Source organism: Mustela putorius, unplaced genomic scaffold, assembly GCF_011764305.1.
Source record: "Mustela putorius furo isolate JIRA1106 unplaced genomic scaffold, ASM1176430v1.1 tig00003834_pilon_pilon_pilon, whole genome shotgun sequence".
In the NCBI taxonomy this organism is placed as follows: domain Eukaryota; kingdom Metazoa; phylum Chordata; class Mammalia; order Carnivora; family Mustelidae; genus Mustela; species Mustela putorius.
In genome coordinates this window covers 27,246,148-27,271,143 of record NW_025421987.1, presented here as the reverse complement: position 1 = coordinate 27,271,143, position 24,996 = coordinate 27,246,148, and the positions used below count along the sequence as shown (strand labels likewise).

At 37.1% G+C, this 24,996-nt stretch overlaps 2 protein-coding genes across 44 annotated transcripts in view; one reads left to right on the top strand and one right to left on the bottom strand.

Annotated features, from left to right (window-relative positions):
- Positions 1 to 24,996, top strand: part of LOC101691019 (ABI family member 3 binding protein) — a 248,767-nt gene that overhangs the window by 198,924 nt on the left and 24,847 nt on the right. For 38 of the 42 annotated variants that reach the window (XM_013045552.2, XM_013045541.2, XM_013045542.2 and 35 more), the window contains 6 exons: positions 1,223 to 1,297; positions 9,358 to 9,435; positions 11,163 to 11,267; positions 12,761 to 12,889; positions 13,566 to 13,634; positions 19,698 to 19,907. In XM_013045552.2, the coding sequence (XP_012901006.1) occupies positions 1,223 to 1,297; positions 9,358 to 9,435; positions 11,163 to 11,267; positions 12,761 to 12,889; positions 13,566 to 13,634; positions 19,698 to 19,907 (666 nt within the window). The remainder of the gene's footprint in view (positions 1 to 1,222; positions 1,298 to 9,357; positions 9,436 to 11,162; positions 11,268 to 12,760; positions 12,890 to 13,565; positions 13,635 to 19,697; positions 19,908 to 24,996) is intronic. The other 4 variants (XM_013045546.2, XM_013045543.2, XM_045088267.1 and 1 more) reach the window with 1 other exon arrangement.
- TFG (trafficking from ER to golgi regulator) overlaps positions 20,411 to 24,996 on the bottom strand; it is a 63,249-nt gene continuing 58,663 nt past the window's right edge. For both annotated transcript variants that reach the window (XM_045088272.1, XM_045088273.1), the window contains exons 8-9: positions 23,799 to 23,842; positions 20,411 to 20,673 (exon numbers count right to left, since the gene is read on the bottom strand). In XM_045088272.1, coding sequence (XP_044944207.1) covers positions 20,464 to 20,673; positions 23,799 to 23,842 — 254 coding nt within the window. In that variant the 3' untranslated portion in view covers positions 20,411 to 20,463. The remainder of the gene's footprint in view (positions 20,674 to 23,798; positions 23,843 to 24,996) is intronic.

Genomic DNA, 24,996 nt, shown 5'->3' with positions numbered 1-24,996 from the left:
TTGGAAAATAATTTACATTTATTGAATTCTCCAAAAGTTCTAGGATCTCTGTCACTGGAGCTTGTTAAGGAGAAGTTAACTTGGAGAGGCTGATCTGATTCATGTAAATTGTTCCTGTGCTAAAGCACAAGATGTACCAAAGACACTGACATTCTGTTGCTGCAATTCTAAGGCAACTTAAAGTTCTAAATAATGAAGCTGGCTTATAAATTAATGTTCTTCGTCTACATCTCTCTGGGCATATGGGAAAAGAAATCATTTTATCCTTCGGTTTCTGCGGATTCTGTGTGGTTGTGTGTGTGTGTGTGTTCTGTGGGGTGGGTTGGCTGTAATCTTCCAAGACCCAAAGGTAATAAGGCACAGACATCTTTTATAAACAAATACATCTCCATGTGCCCTCTGTACCATGAGCACCATGAGCTTGATGTGTGGCTGGCTATAGTAAAAGTTTATACACAATAATGAAACCATAACAACAATGGCTAACATTGACTAAGGGCTTGCCAAGTGTCTTGTGGGGTACAGTTGAGGAAGCCAAAGCATGAGAAGAGGTAGGAAGTAGATTTGAAGGCAAGCAATTCTGGCTCCAGAGCTTGCTCTCCCAACCACAATATACTTTGTGCTTTTCCTTAAAGAGTCTTCCAGAGGATATGACAAGTGACCTCTTAAAGCACTGGCAATGTTCTGGCTCTCCCTAAAGTGGAAGAGAAATTAAAATGATTTCAACATACTCCGTGTTCAACAGTGAACTTGTACCAGATTAAGAGGGAACACCTTTATGTAGAGACCCCTGCAAAAGACCCACCAACTTATGAGTCATGAATTAAGGCCTTGGCATGTAAAGATGCTTCAAGTTTTCATTGGGTTTTCATTGGGTATATATGTAGTCCTGATCTTTCTTCAGTTCTGTTTTGAAATGTATCTAGTGCTTAGAAATTAACTGAGGGATTTCCCATTTAGACCTATAAATTCCCTTACCAGTTAGTTCTTCAAGCCAGTGATAACCTCAGAGTAAAAAATCAGGTCACTCTTCCCACATTCAAGTCTATGATTTTTAAACCAGAATTGTGGTTTTTATATTTTAAACAATAGTTTTTAGTAAGCGATCATTTTTCTGTTGCCATGTTAAATGACTTCCAATTCTCTGGGAACTTCTTTTTGCCTTGATTGCAAGGTTTTAACAAGAAAATTTCTGACCTATTTATTTCCCACTTTATTGTAGTTCTGAATAAGACAACTACAAGACCTAGTAGACTCAAACCCAGTAAGACACCCAAAGGGAATGGAATGGGAACAGGTAATGATCACAAATTTACTTCTTTATGATCCTCTCCAAACTATAAAAATGTTCATTCAAAATTTGTATTTTTATTGAATTCACACTTCAAATTTCTTTTTCACCAGTTTTGGAAGTTCTTAATGTAACTGGAATTGGAAATTGTAACTCATTCTAAAATCAAAATTTCCAGTGTCTGAAAACATAGAAAAAGAATTTTTCTTTTCTAAACTCAGTCCATAAAATCAGCTACCATGTATAGTCTTGATTCTTGAAAAGATCCTGATTAATATGTATAATATATATTATTGGATAAAAATATCAAAATAACTGTTTTCTCTAATTTCAGAAACACTTTCCATATATAGGCTCAAACTTCAAGACTATAATCACTTTGTTTTTTGTTGGTAGTTTCACCAGTACCATTACAATTTTTTTTATAAGACCTGCAACTGTTGGCAGTGTGGAACATGATAGTCTAACAAGAGCAACTAACAGCTAATCATACTGGCTACAGGCATAGTAACATTACCAAAACATTCAGCTTAATTTGGGAATTAAATGACATTGCCCTAATCCAACCAGATCTCTGGAAATAGGAGTCATGCAGATAACTAAGACAGTTATCTGATTAAAGTTCAAACACCTAACTCACTAAGTGGATAAATGGTAGTTATTAGATGCCTTAATAAGGGATTGCATCATTTCTTTTCTTTTCTTTCTTTCTTTCTTTCTTTCTTTCTTTCTTTCTTTCTTTCTTTCTTTTTCTTTCTTTAAGGTGGGGAAGAAGTAGGACAGAGGGAGAGAGAGAGAATCTTAAGCAGGCACCATGCCCAATGCGGAGCCCCATATGGGTCTCGATCTCACAATCCTGAAACCATGTCTTGAGCCGAAATTAAGAGTTCAACACAACCAACTGAGCCACCCACGCACTTGCAATATTTTTTTAACAGTACAAATCATGTGCGTGCTTATGAAAAAAGCATGTTAATAAGAATTTTTAATACATATATAAATAAATCCATGATGGTTCCCTATTGAGAGTGAGATATGAATAATACCTGAAGATATTTGGTCTAAAAATCATTTTGATTTTATTTATTTATTTATTTGTTTGTTTGTTTATTATTTTTTATTCATTGTTTTTTGTACCACACCCAGTGCTCCATGCAATCTGTGCCCTCTCTAATACTCACCACCTGATTCCCCAAAACTCCCACCCCCCCACCACTTAAAACCCCTCAGATTGTTTTTCAGAGTCTGTAGTCTCTCATGGTTCACCTCCCCTTCCAATTTCCCCCAACTCCCTTCTCCTCTCTATCTCCCCATGTCCTCCATGCTATTTGTTATGCTCCACAAATAAGTGAAACCATATGGTAATTGACTCTGCTTGACTTATTTCACTCAGCATAATCTCTTCCAGTCCCGTCCATATTGTTACAAAAGTTGGGTATTCATCCCTTCTGATGGAGGCATAATACTCTGTAGTGTATATGGACCACATCTTCCTTATCCATTCGTCCGTTGAAGGGCATCTTGGTTCTTTCCACAGTTTGGCAACCATGGCCATTGTTGCTATAAACATTGGGGTACAGATGGCCCTTCTTTTCACTCCATCTGTATCTTTGGGGTAAATACCCAGTAGTGCAATTGCAGGGTCATAGGGAAGTTCTATTTTTAATTTCTTAAGGAATCTCCACACTGTTCTCCAAAGAGGCTGCACCAACTTGCATTCCCACCAACAGTGGAAAAGGGTTCCCCTTTCTCCACATCCCCTCCAACACATGTTGTTTCCTGTCTTGCTAATTTTGGCCATTCTAACTGGTGTAAGGTGATGTCTCAATGTGGTTTTAATTTGAATCTCCCTGAGGGCTAGTGATGATGAACATTTTTTCATGTGTCTGATAGCCATTTGTATGTCTTCATTGGAGAAGTGTCTGTTCATACCTTCTGCCCATTTTTTGATATGATTGTCTGTTTTTTGTGTGTTGAGTTTGAGGAGTTCTTTATAGATCCTGGATATCAACCTTTTTTCTGTACTGTCATTTTCAAATATCTTCTCCCATTCCGTGGGTTGCCTCTTTGTTTTCTTGACTGTTTCCTTTGCTGTGCAGAAGCTTTTGATTTTGATGTAGATTTGTTTTAAAGTTTTTTTTCTATAGGTTCTTACAGTGTGTGAAGTTCTAGGAATACACTTTTCTTCAAACTAATTAATGAGGCAATTACTATAAATCCCTGACTCATGAAAAGCAAGAAAGCATTCCAATATCTATTTGTGCTCAGCTGTTCTTTTTATTATTATTATTCCCAACTGTGGGATTAAGCAATGCATAGTTTCTCAGTTTGACATAAACAATCTGGGTCTAAACGAACCACCTTGTTAATAGTCAAAACACTTCCCTGGAGTTTGACTAAGGGAAAATAGAAGAAAGCATTTGTGTCAACAAAGCAAATGAAAGAACAGGTAGCTATGGTCAAACTTGAAAGTTATTAACTTTTAGTGTAATCAAGCATTGGTTCTCACTATGAAAAGGCTAATTGTTTTCCAGAAGAAATAAAAAGGCATTATTATAAGTCTATTTGCAATACAAACATTTTTTTCCAGAGCCCCTTGTAACACAGACTGACATCTATTACCCTTTTTTGTAGATGAAATGAACTTTGTAGTATTAATTCATCTAGTTAAACTGTGGAAGGATGGCCTCTTAACAGAGTTTCTTCATTTTAATTAGTTGTTCACTAGTAGAAATGGGTTGGTGAGCACAGGAAGACAAAGCTGAGCTCAGTTTCTGCTTTCCTTGCTCTACTTCCATCCCCAACCAAAATGCATTGCATATGTTCTATCATCTGATAGAATTCCCATTTGGGGAATGCTGCCCATCTGCAGGGAATGAAGTCTGCAGACAGCATCCTCTTTCAGTTCCTTCAGAATCAGCCTTAGCTGAGAGAGCCTCACCATGTCAAGGTGATGCATTTCTACATCTACTACAATATCACATAACAACCAAATGATATTTGCCTTAAGAATGCAAGGTTGGCTCAACAGCCAAACAAATTTATATAATTCATCACATTAACAGAGAAAAGGAGAAAAATCATACCACTGCCTCAATAAATTAAAAAAAAAATTAGACAAAATCCTTTTATAATGGAAACTCACAGAAAACGAAGACTAGAAGGCATTTTCCTCACTGTGATAAAGGACATATCTGAAAAACCTGAAAATAACATCATACTTAATTGTCTGAATGTTTTTCTCCTCACATCAAGAGCACAAGGATTCCTACTTAACCAGCTATGCTGAAAAGAGTAGTGGAGTATTTACCCAATGCAATAAGGTAAAAAAGGAAGTAAATGGTATAAAAATTGGAAATCATAGATGACATGTAATGAAAAGAGTAGTGGAGTATTAACCCAATGTAATAAGGCAAAAAAAGAAGTAAATGATACCAAAATTGGAAATCATAGTTTACATGTAGGATATAATGAATGGAAAATTTAATAGCTCTTAGACTATTTGCTTAGGGAATAAGGTTTTTAAAAATTCATGAGAAGAGTGTCTTAAAATCTATTCTCTCCAGATTAATGAATTACATGAGTCCACCTTACTTTGATTCTGCATAATTTTTTTCTGGCTTGTTTACTAAAAATGCAGGGTTTTTTTGTTTTTGTTTTTGTTTTTTTTTTAGTTCATTTTCTCCTCAGATCCAGGCCACTATCTCATCCACACTCACATATAGTTTCTATCAAATCTTAATGAGACTTAATTTCTGTGTCAACTGATTTCTAATCAAATGTGACATCTTGCCCAGAATATTTATCTTTATTATTCATCCATCTCACATACGTTTTCCTGTAGTTTTTCTTGCTGAAATTTTCAGCCCAGATATTTTACATTAAAAAGAAAAATCAGTTGATAAAGGCAGTGTTTAGGATGTATAGGACATATTCCTCATGGTTTTAGGCCATGTAAGATTGTGCCCTTAGGTCTTAAAACTATGGACCTTTGATTATTTAGGCCTCTATAAAAATCTTGCAATGATTTCATAAACCCAAGATTTCATAGGTCTTAAAACTATGGACATTTGATTATTTAGGCCTCTATAAAAATCTTGCAATGATTTCATAAACCCAAAGATGATTTCATAAACCGTCTTGAGCCAGGTTTCTTATTTCATGACATCATTACAGATATTTGCTTTGCTTTATATGCATTTCTTAGCTACATTTATAAATATGCCTCCACCTCAAAGTCTGAAAGTACCCTACAGAGGTTGAGGTTATAGGTGGGTCATTTTCCAGCATTCTGCTTTTACAGGTTTTCCAGAGACGTGTTTCAGCTTCACTGATGTGTTCTAAAAATTACAGCCAACTTCAGATCTACACTGCAGAGATGCAACAAGCATGCCCTGGACCAGGAGGTCACACAGACTATAGTCCCACAGGCCAAATCTGGCTTAATGGCCTATTTTCATGAATAAAGTTTTGTTGAAACATAGCCTGCTTTCACAATATAATGGTAGAGTGAAATAATTGTGACGGAGACAATATGGTCCGCAAAGCTGAAAATGTTTGCTCTCTGTCCAGCACAGAGTAGGCTAACTTCTATTCTCCAACTTTCTCCCTATGGAAGGAAGTTGCTGAGCTATACAGGTCCTCTGTTGAAGGTCCATTATGTGTCAGGCAAAATATAGTCTGGAAACCAACTTGACACATGTGGTTTAGCAGATATGTTACATACTTGAGCCTGAGACTCCTCTCTCTGCCTCCTAATGAGGAATCCACACTTGACTGCCCCCATATAGTGTGCTTGACAACCAGAAACCAGACTCCTCCGAGATGAGGAATGTGTTTTTCTGGGCTGTGGCTAACCCTTCCAGTCTGCTGGCTCATCACTCCTGGCTTTTGAGCAAGGTGCTGAGATTTGGAGACAAAGGCACAGAGACCAATCATGCATAAAGACCACCCTTTTTTGGTCACAGGAAACAGTGTCTAATACATTTGGAAATGAATTTTCAGTTTACTGTGTTTGTGTGCAATGTTTTTGTTACCATGGTTAAAAATCATAACTTCATTTTTGACAATAAACTGCTAAGTAAATCCAGAGATTTTTGGAGAACTCCCATATGGCAAATGGGGACTCATGCTAAAGCTGCATTTGGTACTTCCAGAGCTAGTTTTGCCCTTATGAAAATATGTTGATTAATCCTGCCAGAGGGAAAAAGAATTCAGGTCACAGCCTGGGCCAGACTGGCTGATTAAGTGCCAATTCCTGAGAATTCTTTCTCCATAGTATCTCTCTTCCTGGCTTCCTCCTTTGCCTTCCTGCCGCCTCTCTGCTACCTTTGGCCTTCACTTGCTCTCTGATTCAGAGCAAAAGAAGTTCACTGGAGTGTGGGCCCTGGTGCTCATATTGCTGCCTGGCTGACATGCAAACCACAGTAAGATGTAGGCATGGCCAGAACCGGAGTTCATCCCCCTGTGCCCAGTTCAATGCCCTGTCCCTCAGCCCCATGACTGCCTTTCGCAAGGCTCTTAACAACATTTTTCTACCCTGACAACTTCTATCTGTTTCTGAAGGCTGAAGAAAGTCCAGGTTAGCTGATGATTGATTTGGGTACTTATATTTAATAGTAAGATGCCTCTGTCTCTACCTATAGAGAAGCTGACACAATAGGTGGTTTCTGCTGATTTTTCTCTTAATTAGAAAAAAAGCCAGGGAAATTGTATCTTTGGTCTTACTCATAAAGTAGGCCTGCAGAGTTTTGGATTCTCTCCTGTATCTCCAATTGACGAGCACCTGTGGCTCAGAGGACCTGTCCACTCTCAGAACTGTCCACTGACAGAATCTGCTATTCTCTGAGTCCCACGTCTTAGTGGCATGCTCGGATGACACATGCTTGCCATCCAGGGCCATTTACAGTGGTGATGCCTCAAACCACCCAAAAGGCAGAAGATAGGACTCTAAAGCTAATGTCCCTTAGCCTCTTTGTGAGGAATGACAGAAGCAAGAAGCTGACAGTACACTGTGTTATGCCACTTAGTGGTTAAGAGCTAGGCTTTGCTAGGCGCATGCCTGTCAGTCCCAATACTTCCTAGCTTTGAGTTGCTTAATCCTCCCCTGCCTTGGGTTTCTTCGTCTGTAGGATCTGGATGGTATATATCCCACACAGAAGGGTTTTATGGATCAAATAAGGCACTGAATATGGAAGGTGCTTTGAGCCAAAATGCTTTGTTTTTGTTTTGCAGTTAGAAAGATTTGGGAAAGTGTTGTGAAGAAGAATGACTACAGGCACACACAATCTACTAGCCTTCTGGAACACACAATACATTTTTTAATCTCAAAGAGTAGTGGTAAATCAGGTTCACCAAACCAGGTTATCCCACAGTGGAAGTACTTTCCATTCCTCTATGCCATGAACAAATGAGTCCTTTTCCAACAAAAACACCCAAATGAACACATTACACTGAGAGTGGGTACAGGAAGAAGACTAATGAGCCATTTGTTTTTGCCATGCCTGTGGGATTAGCCACAAAATAACCATTGACCTCAAAAACATTCTCCCTACTACAAATAAGCAACACTTAATTCATGGCTCCCTACAAACATTCACCATGATTTTATATATACTCTTCTAACCAAGCAGCAGAGGGTATGAGATTGCCGTACCGGGGTTTATAAATTAATGCTTATTATAATTATTATAGTATTAATAATAATGATAATGTTAATAATTGTAATGCTATTTCTACATTAATTAAAATGTTGATTTATAATAATTAATTTCATCACTTAATGTGCTAATACCTGATTTTTGGCAAAGTTTCTCCTGTATTTTAATCAATATTGTTTTAATATATCTGCCTGCACAGTAAATGAGATTGAGTGTGTAAAGTCTCTACATAGTCCCTAGAACACAGTGAATACTCAAAACAAGGTGGTGATTTTGGTTGTCCTTGTTCATTTATGGACTAGTATACTAATAGTATACTAATAATAATATACTAGAATACTAGTATTCTGATTTTTTAAGTATGTGAATTACAGTCGGATCCTCAGAGTATAGAGAATTTTTTTATTATTATCTTCTGTTAGTCACCATACAGTACTTCATTAGTGTTCCATGATTCATTGTTTGCACATAACACCCAGTGCTCCATGAAATACATACCCTCCTTAATACCCATCCCAGGTGAACCAATCCACCCACCGCACCCCTCTAAAACCCTCCATTTGTTTCCCGGAGTCCACAGATCCTTGTCTGTTTGCATGGATAATGTCTGTTTCTGTTCTTTCTTAATGATGACTGTCAGCGACATTGGGGAAGATTATTTTATAAGGTAAAAACATAATAATTCAAAAAAAATAAGACAAAACCTAAATTGGCTCCCCCTCTCTTTAGGATAGATATTCAAACTCTTGGCATGGGTGTTCAGGTCAATGACTAATAACCACCAGATTATATTTGAGAGACATAGGAGATAAAATTTCACACAAAACACTTTTCAGATCAATTTCTTCCAATAGCAATTTGGAGCTCTCTGCCTGCCCAGGACTAATTTATAAGTCTCAAAGTTACAAGTCCAGTATGTGGCCTAACCAGAGTGATAGCCAAGGCTTCTCCAGGAATATTTTTAAAGTCAACTTACCAAGGATAAATCCAAACACATTGGAATTTTAAGAGGCTTTAGGGGGGTGGAGGAAAACTTTTTTTAAAACCGCAGAATGTACTCATGAATATTGACAAAAAATGGCCAGTCACTGAATACAAAGTCTGCCTGGTAAGACCATACCACCCAGGAAGGCAGTACAGTGTGGGCATCATGGAAAATTAAGACAATACCATGATCCATAATTAAACACTAACTCTTCCGAAAAATTATTACAGCTAATGAATATAGTGCTCTGAGTATTTTCTCTATGCAGACAGGAGAAGCCAATTAAAATGTCTGGGCACAAAAACACCAGTGCCACTGTTCTGCTTTGAATGCACATTATCACTGATTACCAAACTTCTGTGAAAAAACACTTAACACATTTTTGCTGTTTACTCACTTCCTTTCATTCCTTCTGCTCATAGGGGTCAAGCAAGCCCCAAAGCCATCAGGTGCTGGTAAAAATGTGTCCATGGACTCTACACACTCCACCAAAAAACCAGGTAAGGAATAAAATACTGACTCCCTTACTTTGCTCTTCTCTGCTACTTGGGCAGAAACTGCAGTGTCAAAAATTGTAGCAAAAACAGCATCCATACAGCTCTCAAAGAACCATGCCAGCAGTACTCCTAGAGAAACATTCTAAAATAAAATATATTTTTTAGAATGTTTCTCTAGAAGTACCCAAAGGTACCATTTTGGGCACCTGGGTGGTTCAGTTGGTTAAGCATCCGACTCTTGATTTTGACTCAGGTCATGATCTCATGGTTGTGAGATGGAGCCCTGCGTCGGGTGTCAGGTGTGGAGTCTGCTTAAGATTCTCTCTCTCTCTCAGCCCCTCCTCCACCCTGTGCATACTCACTCTCAATCTCTCCCCCCCCCAAAAAAATTAAAAATATAAAATATTATCTTTGGGAAAATGAAAGTGCTCTAAGCACACATCAAATATTTACAAGAGCTTCTGATGGGGTACTAATTCAAGAATCACTTTGTATAATGTTCTAAAGGGTCACAATGGACAAGTGCTGAAGAGTCACTTTGGGTTCTAGCTCTCACCATGTTCAAGTTTTGTTCTTGTGTAATTTACTACAATATCCTTTTGTCTTATGGGATTTATGTTCCTAATTTAAGACTGTGTTCTATATAATAGGCCAAAATGATGAAGCTGGTGACTTGGAAAGGTTTGCATTAAGAATTCTATGCCATTTACAAGGTTGCTATGAAAACCTACTCTGGTGTACTAACACCTGGGCTACAGATCCATACTCTGTTATCCCACTCACTCCCCTGCACATGCCCAAATGTACCCTCGCTAGTCTCCCAAGGAGTACTTAAAGTCACAAGCCATTTTCCTAGGTTGCCACTTTTGCTTCAAGATTTTTAGCCAATATATATCATGCAAAGAAAGAGGTGAATTTTTAAGCTGTAATACAAGACTTAAAATTTGGGTTAAGGTGGATTATTCTAGACACGTGTAGCCTTGCCAGCCTTTGGGCAAAGTATGAAAAGATGACTTGTGCATCGTATTAAAAGGTACCTCTTCCCTCTGCTCTTTAGGCAGACTCTTTGGTACAATGTGCCCTTCCTCTGAGTGTGCAGGCTTGCACCAGGGCTCACAGATGGATGAGCAGAGTGCATATTAAACTTCAGCTCCAGCTCATGTATCCCTTGCCAAGGGCCCCTGTGCAATGCACAACTGTCCATATTGACCCTGCTCTCCACAGGCATAGGTTTATTGCTTCTGCTGTCAAGGCTGCTTTGTTGTAATCTTTTGGAAAGCATTTTTTCAGTTATAATGATATAATAGATTTTGGTGGTGGGATGAAGCATCCACTAAAGGAGAAATTATATCCTTTAACAATTTAAAGCTAAAATGACTTTAGAAATTGTAGTCTGAAAATCAAAGGCAATGGGAGACAATGAAACTCAGAAATACTATTGTGCCTACAGAGAAACTAAAAATGTTAAATTCTCTACATCTGTTGAGTTTCAAAAGGCAAACAGACTATAATTAGAGGATATTTTTCCACATGTTAATGGACTTCATTGTTCCTAGGTATATTACCAAAATTGATTTAGATGAATATCAGAATATATTACTCATAGACACTTTTCTGTGGAATCTCTTCTCTGTCGTCCAATTGCTACTTACCAAATGTTATTTTTTAAAACCTGACATGTCTATGGAGCAAATCTTTATACCAGCTTTATCTGGAATATAATCTCGTAGCCGCAGTCCCAGGCACTCGCCGCCCTCACTTGCCACCTAGACCTGTGCCCCCACGAAGAAAACCTTTACCACCAAATAATGTCACTGGCAAGCCAGGAAGTACAGGTATGTTGGTCATATACCTTCTCTCTCTGTGATGTTCATTTTCCTGGGCAACCACAAGCCCTTCTTGGCAGGCTAGGTTAGGCAACAGACTAGTCTTTGGAGCATGGGACACGTGCTTGTGTTGGCCTCCAAAACCGGACACTGGGAAGTCCAGTGGACCTTGGGCTTCTGCCCTGATTCTGGATGGGTGAGGTCCCAGAAACCATCCCTGTACCCCTAGGCCAGTTCGCTTCTTTTTATAATATAATTTTTTCAGTGTTCCAAGATTCATTGTTTATGCACCACACCCAGTGCTCCATGGAATATGTGCCCTCCTTAACACCCACCACCAGGCTCACCCAACCCACCATTCTCCTCCCCTCAAAAACCCTCAGTTTTTTTCCTCAGGGTCCACATCTCTCATGGTTTGTCTCCCCTTCTGCTTTCCCCCAATTCACTTTTCCTTTTTAAAGGTTGTGAGACAGAAGCTCACTCAGGCCTTTCAACATTGCCAACCTAGTAGGGGTAATGGAAAATGTGAGGTCCTGTCATCTCTTTATCATTATCTCCTAAAATGAAATCCTATACCTTTTACTGAAAGCCCCCCCCCTGTTCACCAGCCTCCCATAGTACCAGTATTATGGTACTAGGGGAGAGACCGAGGGATAAAACATTAGCAGCTCTACCTTGTGCAGCAGGGCAGGAATATATTGTAGAAGTCAACAGAACAGATGTTATAGTAAGCATCTTTTTCCTTCTTCTCCAGCCCGATCCATGCCTGCCAGTTACTCTCCAGGTCAAGCCATTCCATCTCCTTGAGAGCTTTCCTGTAAAACATCTTCCACCTAATCCCACTGCTCCATATGTAGTTCACCTGTTCTGCCTTTGCCTTCAACAACTACTTTCATCTTTTGACTTCCCTCTTGGCCACCAGACTTGCAACCTGACCATTCATCCCCTTCTCATCTCATTATTTTCCTAGTAAAAATCGTTCAGTGGGTCCTTGTTCCCTAAAAACAATGTCCAAATCTGTGGTATGGAAGGCCCTTCACGATCTGACCTTTCCTGTCCTTCCACAGTCAGCTCTCATGGCACCCCAAGGTATCTCAGCTCTCACCCCTTTAAATTAAACCCACCAGGTAGTTTTGTGCTTCTCTGGCTTGGTTCTTCCTGCAACCTCTGCCTAGAATATAGCTCTCGTACCTCCCTGCTGATTATCTCACTTCTTTATTGGCACAACTTCTGTGAAGGCATTCCTGCCCTCCCCCCACCGACCCTGCATCTTTTTCCATAGACATTATTACTCTGTCTGTTTTCTTTCTCTGTGACTTTATCCAGTTTTTTCCACCATATCTATAATGCTTCAGTATATTTGGCTCACACATCTATTTCAATCAAAGACACTGGTTTTGTTTTCTCTTAACTTACACTTAAGTGCTGAAAAATATTTATAGAATAAATGAGAACTTGGCAGTGCTCCTATAAAGCCTGACTACTTTGGCTCCACATTATAGGAATCATTTTATCGGGCCGAGTAACATCTCCACCCTTGAGGGCCACACTCGGTCCTACGGAAGCCCCTTCAGAGAGAACAGAGACAGATGAAAAGCAACCAACAGCTCCTGCATCAGGAGAAGATCTTGGTTAGTATGTCATTCACTTCACACTGGATGCTTAGCTATGAAGTACTGAAAGATTTCAAGTTAGGGGGAATTGTGTCTCAGTTCGGGATTATCTGCTTTGTTCAATTTTATGGTCAATATGAGTCTTTTTAAATTTTGAAATTATATTCATGTTTAAAGCTTTGAGATAGAATATGGTCCTTCCCTTCATAGAGAAGAAAGTACCCAAGTTTTTTAGAGACATCTTCCTGAAAAGATCTAGATTACTCAGTGCTTCTCACTAAATCAGATGTCATTATTATTGACATATCTTGGGGTGCCTGGCTCAGTCAGTAGAGGATGCCACTCATGCTCTACTGCCTGATCTCAGCTGATCACTGCCCTAATCTCAGGGTCATGAGTTCAAGCCTCACTTTGGGAATGGAACCTAATTAAAAAATAAGTCATACATATATTGATTTGTTACTGAGTATTGCCTACTTTAATCTTTAAATCATTTTTTAGTATACTCAGAACACCTGCAGCAGGACACAATTAAAGGCCATTTATTGTGGATAGTATGTATAATTATAATAAAGGAAATCAAGATCACAAGCAATTGACCAGGAGGCATATTAAATATTTAGAGTTCTTAATACTCTTTTATTAAGAAATTTTTTATATTTTGCTAAAATAATTTCTTATCTTCTGTTCACAGTTAATATAACTGACTTTAGCTCAAGTCCAACAAGAGAAACTGATCCTCTTGGGAAGCCCAGATTCAAAGGTATGTACGATCGGCTCCAAAGTCTCAATTTTGACAAAGCTGTCTTTGGTGCAACTATCAGTTAGCTTTTGCTGTGGAATAACTGCAAAATCTTAGTAGCATAGTCTAATAAGGATTTATTTCTCATGTGTCTCCAAGTCACCTGAGGGTCAGCTGATCTCAGCTGTGCTTGACTGGGTGGTTCTGCTTCTAGCAGCAGGTTCAGCTGGGCCTCCTGTGGCTTGGGCGTAGCTATACTCCACATTTTTTCATTCTGGTCCTGAGGATCAAGGACCAATAGTGACTCAGAAGGAGCCATTTTGGTGACAATACAAAGTCAAGGGTGGTGAGTTCAAAAGCACAACAGCATTTCAAGTTCCCCCTTGTTTTAAACCTGACACTATCCATTGGCCAAAGTCACATAGCCAACCTCAAATCGAAAACTGGAGAAGTATACTCCTTCCATGAACACAGAAAATATTTTTTTTTTTTTTTAAGATTTTATTTATTTATTTGACAGAGAGAGATCACAAGTAGGCAGAGAGGCAGGCAGAGAGAGAGGAGGAAGCAGGCTCCCCGCTGAGCAGAGAGCCCGATGCGGGACTCGATCCCAGGACGCTGAGATCATGACCTGAGCCGAAGGCAGAGGCTTTAACCCACTGAGCCACCCAGGCGCCCCAAACACAGAAAATATTTTTGAACAGTATCAAATCAACCATAGTAAGAGAGCAATGATATAGAGCCCAGTATTTTCTTTTGTAATATTTTTTCTGAAGTGTAGAATTTGATAAATCTTAACATACATATACACCCATGAATCTATCATCACAATATATGACACTCCAAGAGTGTAATCATGTACTTTTACAATTCTTCCATTTCATTCCTCCACCAAATCTCTAGTTCCTAGAAAAACACAGATATGCTTTATTATAAATATGTATGCATTGTGTGGATTTTTATGTACATGAAAAAATATAGTAGGAACTTTTTTTGGTCTGGTTTCTTTCAGCATAATTATTTTAAGATTCATCCATGTTGCAACATGTATCAATAGTTCATTTCTTTTATTGCTGACTGATATTCTGCTTTATGGATATATAAGTATTTATTAAACCTGTTTATGACATTTGGGCTTTTTCTAATTTTTTTACATTGCCAGTAAAGCTGCTGTGTGTGAGTGTTTGTATAGGTATATGCCTTCATTCCTTTTGGATGAATGCCTACAAGAGCAGTGGCTAGACTATAACATTTTAAGAAACTATAGATTTTTTCCACGGTAGTTGTGCTGTTAACCTTTCTGTCAGCAGTGTATGAGACTTCCAGTTCCTCCACATCTTTACCAACACTTATGTGGTATTTTGAATTTCAGTCATTTTAACAGGTGTGTAGTGGTATCTGATTATGATTTTACTTTGCATACCTCTAATGACTAAGGATGCTGAGCCACCTATTTTGGTGTGCCTGTTCAAATTTTTTGTCCATTTTTTTTTAAGATTTTATTTATTTATTTGACAGAGAGAGATCACAAGTAGACAGAGAGGCAGGCGGAGAGAGAGAGAGAGAAGCAGACTCCCTGCTGAGCAGAGAGCCCGATGCGGGGCTCGATCCCAGGACTGTGAGATCATGACCTGAGCTGAAGGCAGCGGCTTAATCCACTGAGCCACCCAGGCGCCCCTTTTGTCCATTTTTTTAAAAATATTTTATTTATTTGACAGACAGAGATCACAAGTAGGCAGAGAAGCAGGCAGAGAGAGAAGAGGAAGCAGAATCCCTGCTGAGCAGAGAGCCTGATGTGAGGCTTGATCCCAGGACACTGAGATCATGACCTGAGCCAAAGGCAGAGGCTTTAACCCACTGAGCCACACAGATGCCCTTTTTTTGTCCATTTTTTATGGTACTGCTTATTTTCTTATTGTTGAGTTTCAGAGTTTTAAAAGGTTTATTTATTTTAAAGAGAGGAGAGAGTGGAAGAGTGCATGCATCAGCGGGGGGAGGGTCAGAGGGAGAAGAAGAGAATCCTCAAGTAGACTTCTCACTGAGTGCAGAGCCCAATGCAGGGCCTGATCCCAAGACCCCTAGATCATGACCTATGTGAAAATCAAGAATTTAATGTTTAATTGACTGAGCCACCCAGGCTACCTAAGATTCTTTGTATTTTTTTGGTAGAAGAACTTTTTCAGATACATGCTTTGCAGATTTTTTTCTCCTAGTATGTGACTTCTGTTTTTTAATTTTAATGAATCTGTTTATTAATTTGGTTTTTTTATACACTGTATTTTTGGTGTTATATTTAAGAAACCATTGACCAACCAGAGGTCACAAAGACCCTTTGTTTCCCTTTAGAAGTTTCTCTGCTGTTTTTTAGATATTCTTTACTTTTACATTTAGGTCTACAATCCATACTGTGTAAAATTTTGTATATGATACAAGATGTGAAACAAATCAGTTACCTTGCTTGAGGATGTAAAATTGTTCCAGCATCATTTGCTGAAAAAAACTACTTTTTCCACTGAATTTCATTTCTGCCTTTGTCAAAAATGAATTGTCTACATATATGAAGAAATGTTTTAGCTCCCTGGTCTGTTCCATTGATCTATTTATCTGCCTTTACATCAATACCACCATGTTTGTATTATTGTGGTATTGGTATTGTATTGATGATTCTGGGTACTCTATATCTACGTCTGAATTTTAGAATCAGCTTTTCAATGTCTTAAAAGTAACCTGGTTATATTTTTATTAGAATTTTATTATATTAGAGTTGCATGGGTCAGTTGGGAAAAATTGACAGCCATACCATGGTTAAGTCTTCCTACCTATGAACAATGGTATATTTTACAATTTATTTAAGTCTTCAATTATTCTCACCAGTGTTTTTTCGTTTTCAGTGTACATAAAACCATAAAAATAGTATTTTTATTTAAATTTATAATTATTCATTGCTAATATGTAGAAAAATTAATTTTTATATAATGATCTTATGTCCTGAAACCTTGTAAAACTCAGTACCTTTCATGTTCCCTTTTTCCTCTTTTCCAGCCTTCCTTTAGATTTTTTCTTCAGCTGAAGTGTAGTTGACACACAATGTTACCTTAGTTTCAGGTGGGCCGACATAGTGATTCAACTTTTCTATACATTATGCTATGTTCACTACGATTGTAGTTACTGTTGTCACCATATATTATTATAATAGTATTGACTCTATTCCCAATGCTGGACTTTTTATCCCTAGTCTGTATTCATTCCATACTGGAGGCCTGTATCTCCCATTCCCCTTCATCCATTTTTGCCTATCCTCCTACCCTCTGGCGACCATAAGTTTGTTTTCTGTGTTTATGGATTTGTTTCTGCTTTTTGTTTGTTCACTTGTGTGGATTTTTTTTCTAGATTATACATATAAGTAAAATACAGTAGTTGTCTTTCTCAGTCTGACTTACTTCACTTAGCATAATATCCTCTAGGTCTATCTATGTTGTTACAAACGACAGTCTCATTCTTTTTTATGGCTGAGCAATATTCCATTATATATATGTACCATTTTTCTTTATCCATTCATTTGTCAATGGACACTGGGGTTATCCCCATATCTTAGCTATTGTAAATAATGTTGCAATAAACACAGGGTTGCATATATCTTTTCAAATTAGTGCTTTCATCTTCCTTGGGTAAATACCTAGTAGTAGAATTACTGGATCATATGGTATTTCTGTTTTTCATTTTTTGAGGCACTTCATACTGTTTTCCACAGTGGCTGCACAAATCTATAGTCCCACCAGTAGGACACAACTGTTTTCTCCATATTCTCCAACACTTAGTATTTCTTGTTTTTTTGACTCTAGCTATTCTGACAGGTGTAGGGTGATATCTCATTATAGTTTAGATTTGTATTTCCCTGATGATTAGTGTTGTTGAACATCTTTTCATGTGTCTGTTGGCCACTTGAATGTCTTCCTTTGCAAAAATATGTCATGTGTCCATTTTTTAATTGGAGCATTTGTGGGTTTTGGTGTCAAGGTGTATAAATTCTTTACATATTTTGAATATTAAACCCTTATCAGATATATCATTTTCAAGTATCTTCTCTCTTTCAGTAGGTTGCCTTTTTGTTTTGTTGATAATTTCTTTTGGTGTGTGAAAGCTTTTTACTTTGATGTAGTCCTGATTGTCTTTGTTTTTGTTTAACTTGCCTGAGGAAATAGATCTAGAAAAATGTTGCTAAGGCCGATGTCAAAGAAATTACTGCCTATGTTTTCTTCCAGGAGTTTTGTGGTTTCATATCTCAATTTTAAATTTTTAATTGACTTTGAGTTTATTTTTTGTGTATGGTATAAACAAGTGGTCCAGGTTCATTCTTTTGCATGTAGCTGTCTAGTTTGCCCAGCACCATTTATTGAAGAGACTGTCTTCCCTATTGCGTATTCTTACTTCTACAACTTCCCAAATAGTGAAAGAACTTTACCTTAGTATGGCAAATATTCTCTCCTCCTGGCCTATCATTGTTATACATTTTACTTTCACATGTTAATATATCACACTAAATTGTTATTTTTTATGCTTAAATGGTAAATTATCTTTTAGAAAGAAATAATAAAATTATTGTACCTACCTACATATATAGTTACTATTCTCATGCTCTTTATCCCTTTGTGTGGATTTATATTTCCATCTGGTATCATTGTCCTTCTCCCTGAATGTCCTTTAATCTATCTTTTAGTGTGGGTCTGTCTGTTGGTTTTGAATTCTGTTGAATTTTGAAGGTATCATTAGATTTGAGTTCTTTTGAGCCCTCTCTCCTTGATTGAAGATGACCACCTTCTCACTATGTCCTCTCACTATATCCTATTTCACTTTTCTTAAAAAAGGATATTTCCACTAGTTATAGAATTATAGATGATAAGGTTTTTTCCCCAGTGTTTAGAGACGTTGCTTTACTGTCCTCTCACTCTCATTCTTTCCACTGAGAGATCTGCCATAATCCTTATCTTTGTTATTCTATATATGATCTGTCTTTTATGCCTCCTTTAAAAATTTTTCTCTTTTTACCATTGGTTTTGTGAAACTTAATTATATTAGTATAGTTTCTTCATGATTGTTGTGCTTAGGTTTCTTTGAACTTTTTTGGATTTGTGGGTTTAGAGGTTTTATCAAATTTGGACATTTTTCACCATTATTTCTTTGAATATTTTTTCTGCCTCTTTTCTACTCAGATACTAAAATTATGTGTATATTATACTGCCTGAAATTGTGCCACAACTCAATGATGCTCTGTTCATTATTTTTAATTCTTTTTTCTCTCCACTTTTATTTTGGGTAGTTTTTATTGCTATGTCTTCAAGGTCACTAAACTTTTTCTGCAATATCATCTCTATACTACTATCATCCTATGTGTTTTCCATCTTATACATTTTAGTTTTCACCTCTAGAAATTTGATTTCAGTCTTGTTTATATCTCTTTTTTTATCGCATACATTATAGTGACAATAATGTTTTTATTGTCCTTGTTTGACGACTAACATCCATGCAAGTTCTAGATTGATTTCCACGGTTTATTTTTCTCCTCATTATGGGTATTATTTTCCTGTTATTTCACGTTGGTGTGCTGGATTTTTTTTTTTTTTAAATCTAAAGTATTCTTGAATTTCATCCTGGACATATTTAAATTACTTGAAACCACTTGACCCTTTTGAGTCTGGCTTTTAAGGTTTACTAGGTTAGACCAGAACTCTGTTTAGTGTAGGGCTAATTATTCACCACTTCTAAAGCAACACCCTCTCAAGTACTCTTTCCACTGCCCCATAAATTATGCAATTTAAAACATGCTCAGGGGGACCAAATTACTTTTGGATATTAGCATAAGATAAACTTATTTAGAAAATTAAACCAGCTACAACATCTAAATCATGTTTCTCAGAGACAGGAATTCTAAATTTTCACAAGTTTGAACAATGCACAGCACTGCCTTCATCTATCTGTTTATAATGTGAGACCGAATGTCTTCATACAGATAAATAGATTTGAGTTTACCTCCACCTTCTGTACACGCTCAAACAAGGCTAAATCTCAGAGTCCTTTCTCTCTTAGGTCCTCATGTGCGATACATCCAAAAACCTGAAAACAGGCCCTGCTCCATCACTGATTCTGTCAAACGGTTCCCCAAAGAGGATGCTACTGAAGGGAATGCCACCAGCCCACCGCAGAACCCACCTACCAACCTCACTGTGGTCACTGTGGAAGGGTGTCCCTCATTTGTCATCCTGGACTGGGATAAGCCACTAAATGATACCGTCACTGGTAAGATACTTTGGTGGGAAGCATTGATATGTGAATGTGGTACCTGGGTCAAACTATGTCCTATAAGGTATATCTCAGGTGTAGTGAGTTGTAGCAGAGCTGTATTGCCAGAAATGTCATATGATGGAAAAAGATCATCTATGTCCTCATTATGGGCTTTCTGTTCATTTAATCTCTTTAGGTTGTATTCCTTCCATCTCCCCTCAGAACTCTTTTTCATGGTATAAAGATAGATCTGATCTTTCCATTATCAAGAAAACAACAAAGGACATAGAAGTTGGCAGTGCTGATGATATTTACACCAGTTTGCATTTCACAAAACTAATTCCTAGATTGACCTAGAATTTTCCAGTGGGTTGAAAGTTATTCAGTTATTTTAGGAGAAATTTTTTTTAGAATTCTAATCCTGGTCATTTTTCCGCTCACCTCAGAAAATTTTAGTTCTGCTATCACTCACCTAATCCCTCTAAAAGTGACTGTGAAAAATAAGAAGGGAGTCATTATTTGAATTTATTATATGGGAATTTATTTCTTCATAGTGAACAGGTTAGTCAAACTAGAGAGGAGAGAGAAAAGATGAAGAGGCTGAATCAGCTAGAGGAATATACCCAATAGGGGGATTATACAGAGCTCCTGCCGTCCATGTCCTACTATGCTTGGACAGGTAGACAGGGTCTAGAGGGCCCCACTGAGAGGCTGTCAGGATGGAGAAAGGAAAGTACATAGGGCAAGTGGGGAGTGGGAGATTCAGCATCTGACAAGCTTTCTGTGAATAAAGAAGAAAACAGCAGTTATTTCTCCTCAGACAAAACTGTTTGGTCTGGGAAACTTTTGCTGAAACAGCCTATTTTGCTTAACTGGGCTTTTTTTATTTAACCATATTTTGTGAATTTCATTTTTCATGAAGGCCTTGCCTTTGTTTTGAGAAAGAATCAGCCATTGCTCATATTTCCTGGGGATTTGCCTAGTCCTGCTTCTTCACTTGGGACTATGCCAGTAGGCGCTACCATCCCAATATCTAAAAAACAATCTCTTGAGTATTGACTATCTCATGGATCAAAAAGTCAAAATTCCCAATTCATGTAGTATACTAATAAGGATTTCTCATGACAGACTGAAACTTAGTTATTATAGAACCATAGAAACCATAAAATTTCATTAGTCTTAAAGATGTGGGACTTCAAGGTGGAATTTGTTAATATATCTAATAATCCAATACATCTAATACATATTCCCTTTGGTGTCTCAATATCTGATTTAACTTTTTAAGAGCAAAAGGATTTTCCTTTCTGGTTCATCATGTAACTTTTTTTTCATTGTAGAAACTTGTAATCTCCAAAAAATAATGAATAGGGTGTACTTTCTCTATCTAACCAATTACATTTGTAACATTGTTACTAAATGTTAATGGGCTGCTTAAGATCCTTCATAAGATACTGGACTTGATAACAATTTTCATGGAAATGGACTATATCTCTTTAGCTGCAATATTTTCTAGATGGAAATAAGTCCATATTTAATCATAACCTAGTGTATATTTAAATGTTGGACCATATATCCTAACAGTCTATTCTACTTTTTTGCACTGTTTATTTTTAGTGTTTTATTATTTTATTAAATACCACTTGATTTCAAATGTAATCTTTTAGAAACCAGCAGATCATGTAATGCAGAGGTTAATTCTCTCAAATCACTGGAAATTGTTTCATAAGAAAGGATTGAGAACGATTGCAAAAAGAGAGTGAAACATATTCTTTATTCCCTGAGTTGGCTTCTGTCAGTAATCTGTCTTTTAATTGACAGGAATGTATTACCTCTAATAAATACATCCAAATTTGGTTGCTTCTACATGTCCCTTCTACATTAAGGTAAAAATAGATACACCTAAGAAATTGGTCATAGCCTGGGTCCTTTAAGTTAGTTATGACGTGGTGCTTTGTGATATGCCAAGAGCATAGCAACATGGATTTAAGTCCCAGACAGGCTGTGCTCTATATATGCAAATTGAGTATGCAATTAACCTCTTTGCTTTAGTTTCCTTATTTGTAATAACAATAATATTTCCCACTGTTATCTACTTATGAGGATAATTTTTTAGAGAGGGAGGAGGAAAGGGCAGAAGGAGAGAAAGAATCTTTTTTAAAGGTTTTATTTATTTATTTATCTATCTATTTATTTATTTATTTGTTTGTTTGTTTGTTTATTTATTTTAGGGAGAGAGCTTGAGCTGGGGGAGGAGCAGAAGGGAGGGAGAGTGTAGGGGGGTGGGTGAGCGGTAGGGAAGAATCTCAAGCGGACTCTTTGCTGAGTATGAAGCCCAATTGGGGGCTCAATCACACAACCCTAAGATCATGACCTGAGCCAAAACCAGGAGTTGGATGCCTAACCAACTGAGCCATCATGCACCCCCGATGAGGATAAAATTAAACAATGTAAATGTGTGCCAGAGTCAGAAGCTGTTAAATTAATGTTTGTCAGTAGCAGCATTAGTAGGACTGGTAAAAACAGTGTCACCATTATTATTTTCATGCTCTGTTTTCATGGCCAGACTCTTATTTTCCAATCTTTATAATAAATGGGATTTTTTCTGTTAAGTAAATTTTCTCTTAATAGGGCATTAATACCCTCTGAGGGGATAAAATACCAATTATTCAGTGCTAGTTTTTTATAGATACTTTATATCTTTACTGTTAAGGAATTTATAAATCCCATATTTTAATTTTTTCCATATTTTAAAGTAAGAAATATGGACACATACTAAGTGGTTATCTTTGCCTTCTGAAATATACTCAGAATATGGCTATAGATATTCATTCTAAACGTTAATATTCCATTTTTATGGTGTTGGTGGACTTACAAAAAAGTTATGATTGCTTTAAAGCATTGCAAATGAAGATTTTGTAAACCTTCATTACAAAACCCAAGAAAATACATTCAAAAGCCAGAATTCTGAGAGAAATTCTAAATGTATTTTTATGAAGGTAAATTCTATATCCATTTTGAAAACTTGGATCTTTCAGGATAAAAATAGTATTAAATAAGCATTTAAAAATGAGTCAAAATAGGAGTGCCTGGGTGGCTCAGTCAATTAAGCATCTGCCTTTGGCTCAGGTCATGATCTCAAGGTTCTGGAATCAAGCCTCACATCAGAGAGGCTACTTCTCCCTTCCCTCGGCCTGCCACTCCCCTTGTTTGTATTCTCTCTCTCTCTCTCTCTATCTCTATCTCTATCTCTGTCAAGTAAATAAATAAAATCTTTTAAAACAAAATGAGTCAAAAGAAAATTAGAGAAGATATGTGGTAAGAGTTTCTAGTACTAAGAGCCTGGGGTAATCTTAAAAAGAATATTACACAGTCAATGAGAAGTATCCTAAGCCTAAGATGTTTTTTGAAAGTGGTTGCTTTCATGCATAGTCAACTGGAGTGTGATATAATTTTTTCTTTGGGTGACTAAGAAGCACTTGAATCTTTCCAATTGGCATCTTTCCAACTTTTGTATCTTTCAGGTTTTTGTATCAAAACACAGCTCAGGGATAATAAAAGCAATAGCAATAATAGGTACCATCTGTTGAAAAAAAACATGCAAAATACTATTAAGCACTTTGCATATATTCCTAATTTAATCCCCACAAACAATACTATGAAGAGATCTTATTGACATTTTATAGATGAAAAAACAGACTGAGATCAAGGCAAGTGACTTGGTCTGTTTCTTTTCATTGAGTCATAGCATCTCCCTTTTTTTTTTTTCCAGGAGGGAACTAACTAGCCTGCCCCATGCCCTTTAATAGAAAAGTCATGAGTGTTTTGGGTCCTTTGTATCAGAAACACATCTAAACGTGTATCCAACGAGCAGTTTCCATTTTTTAAAAAAAGATCAATTTTACTTACATTTTGATTACTCCCATCTTTTTCTAGTAAATATTGCTTCACAGCTGAGAAAAAAAAAAAAAAAAAAAAGAGAAAAAGATATAAAATGGATATATTTGAATTCAGGGCCCTACCCTTCCCTCCCTTTCCACCCTCTGTAAGAACAAAGAGCCAGCTGAGAGATGGATTGGGAATAGAAGAGTCTGAGAAAGGAATACCAAATCCTAGCTATTAGTCCTTTGGTAGCTCTGTTAATGTGTCCAGTACAATGGCCATTGTCTTCTGGTTTAATTTTGTGAATTTTTGGAAGGATGGTCATACGAAATTATTAGAAAGAGCTATCCTCCTTTTTTGATTTTTAAAATATACCATTAAAACTCCTTCCCAAATTGAAATTGATTATGTCTTCCCGAGTCTTTCATAATGTTCGTTTTATTTCCAGTCTCCATCTCCCATCTTTGGTCTCAGTGCTAATAGCAGAAATCCCTAGTGACCCGCCACCTCCTTCACAGCCTTCCCACTTCCCCTGATGGCTGACTTGTGTATTTGGAGTGGGGTTTGTTGTTGTTTTTTGTTTTTTGAGTTTTTAAACAAGTTTAAAAACTTGTTTAAAGTTTTTTGAGTTTTGACAAGATCTGCATGATCTTGTCACATACATTAAACTAAATCCCAACTGAGGGCAGGGAAAACCAACTAACAACTTTATCAATTATGTTCTTAATCTGAAAGTCTTTCTCTTGATTAGTCCTGCAAGTTCATAGAAACATGCCTCTAAGTGAGATTTATGGAGATCTCTATGCAAACTTAAAGGTCATAATTTTTTTAAAAGGATAATTATCCAGAAAGCATATGTAAGCAATAGGTATAAAATTTTTATAACTTACATAAGCAGTAGGTACAAAAATCCCATAATTCTGTAGTTCAAAATAATAAACTGCCATTCATTATTTGGTTAACTGTTATTTTCTGCATGATTTTTAAACCCAAAGTTTTTTGGTAACAGCACTATGAATGCAGTGGCCTTTTCCCCAGCTATATAATAAAGCTCCATACAGAAGAAAACATGGCTTCTACTCAAGTACCACTTCTCATACAGTGCTTTCCTCATACTGAGCATTCCAACAAGAGCAGACCAACTGATTTGCCTAGCAACATCATTGGCAACCAGTTCAAAGCTACCACGGGAGTGTTATCAGTCTTCATAGTTAGCAGGTTTTCA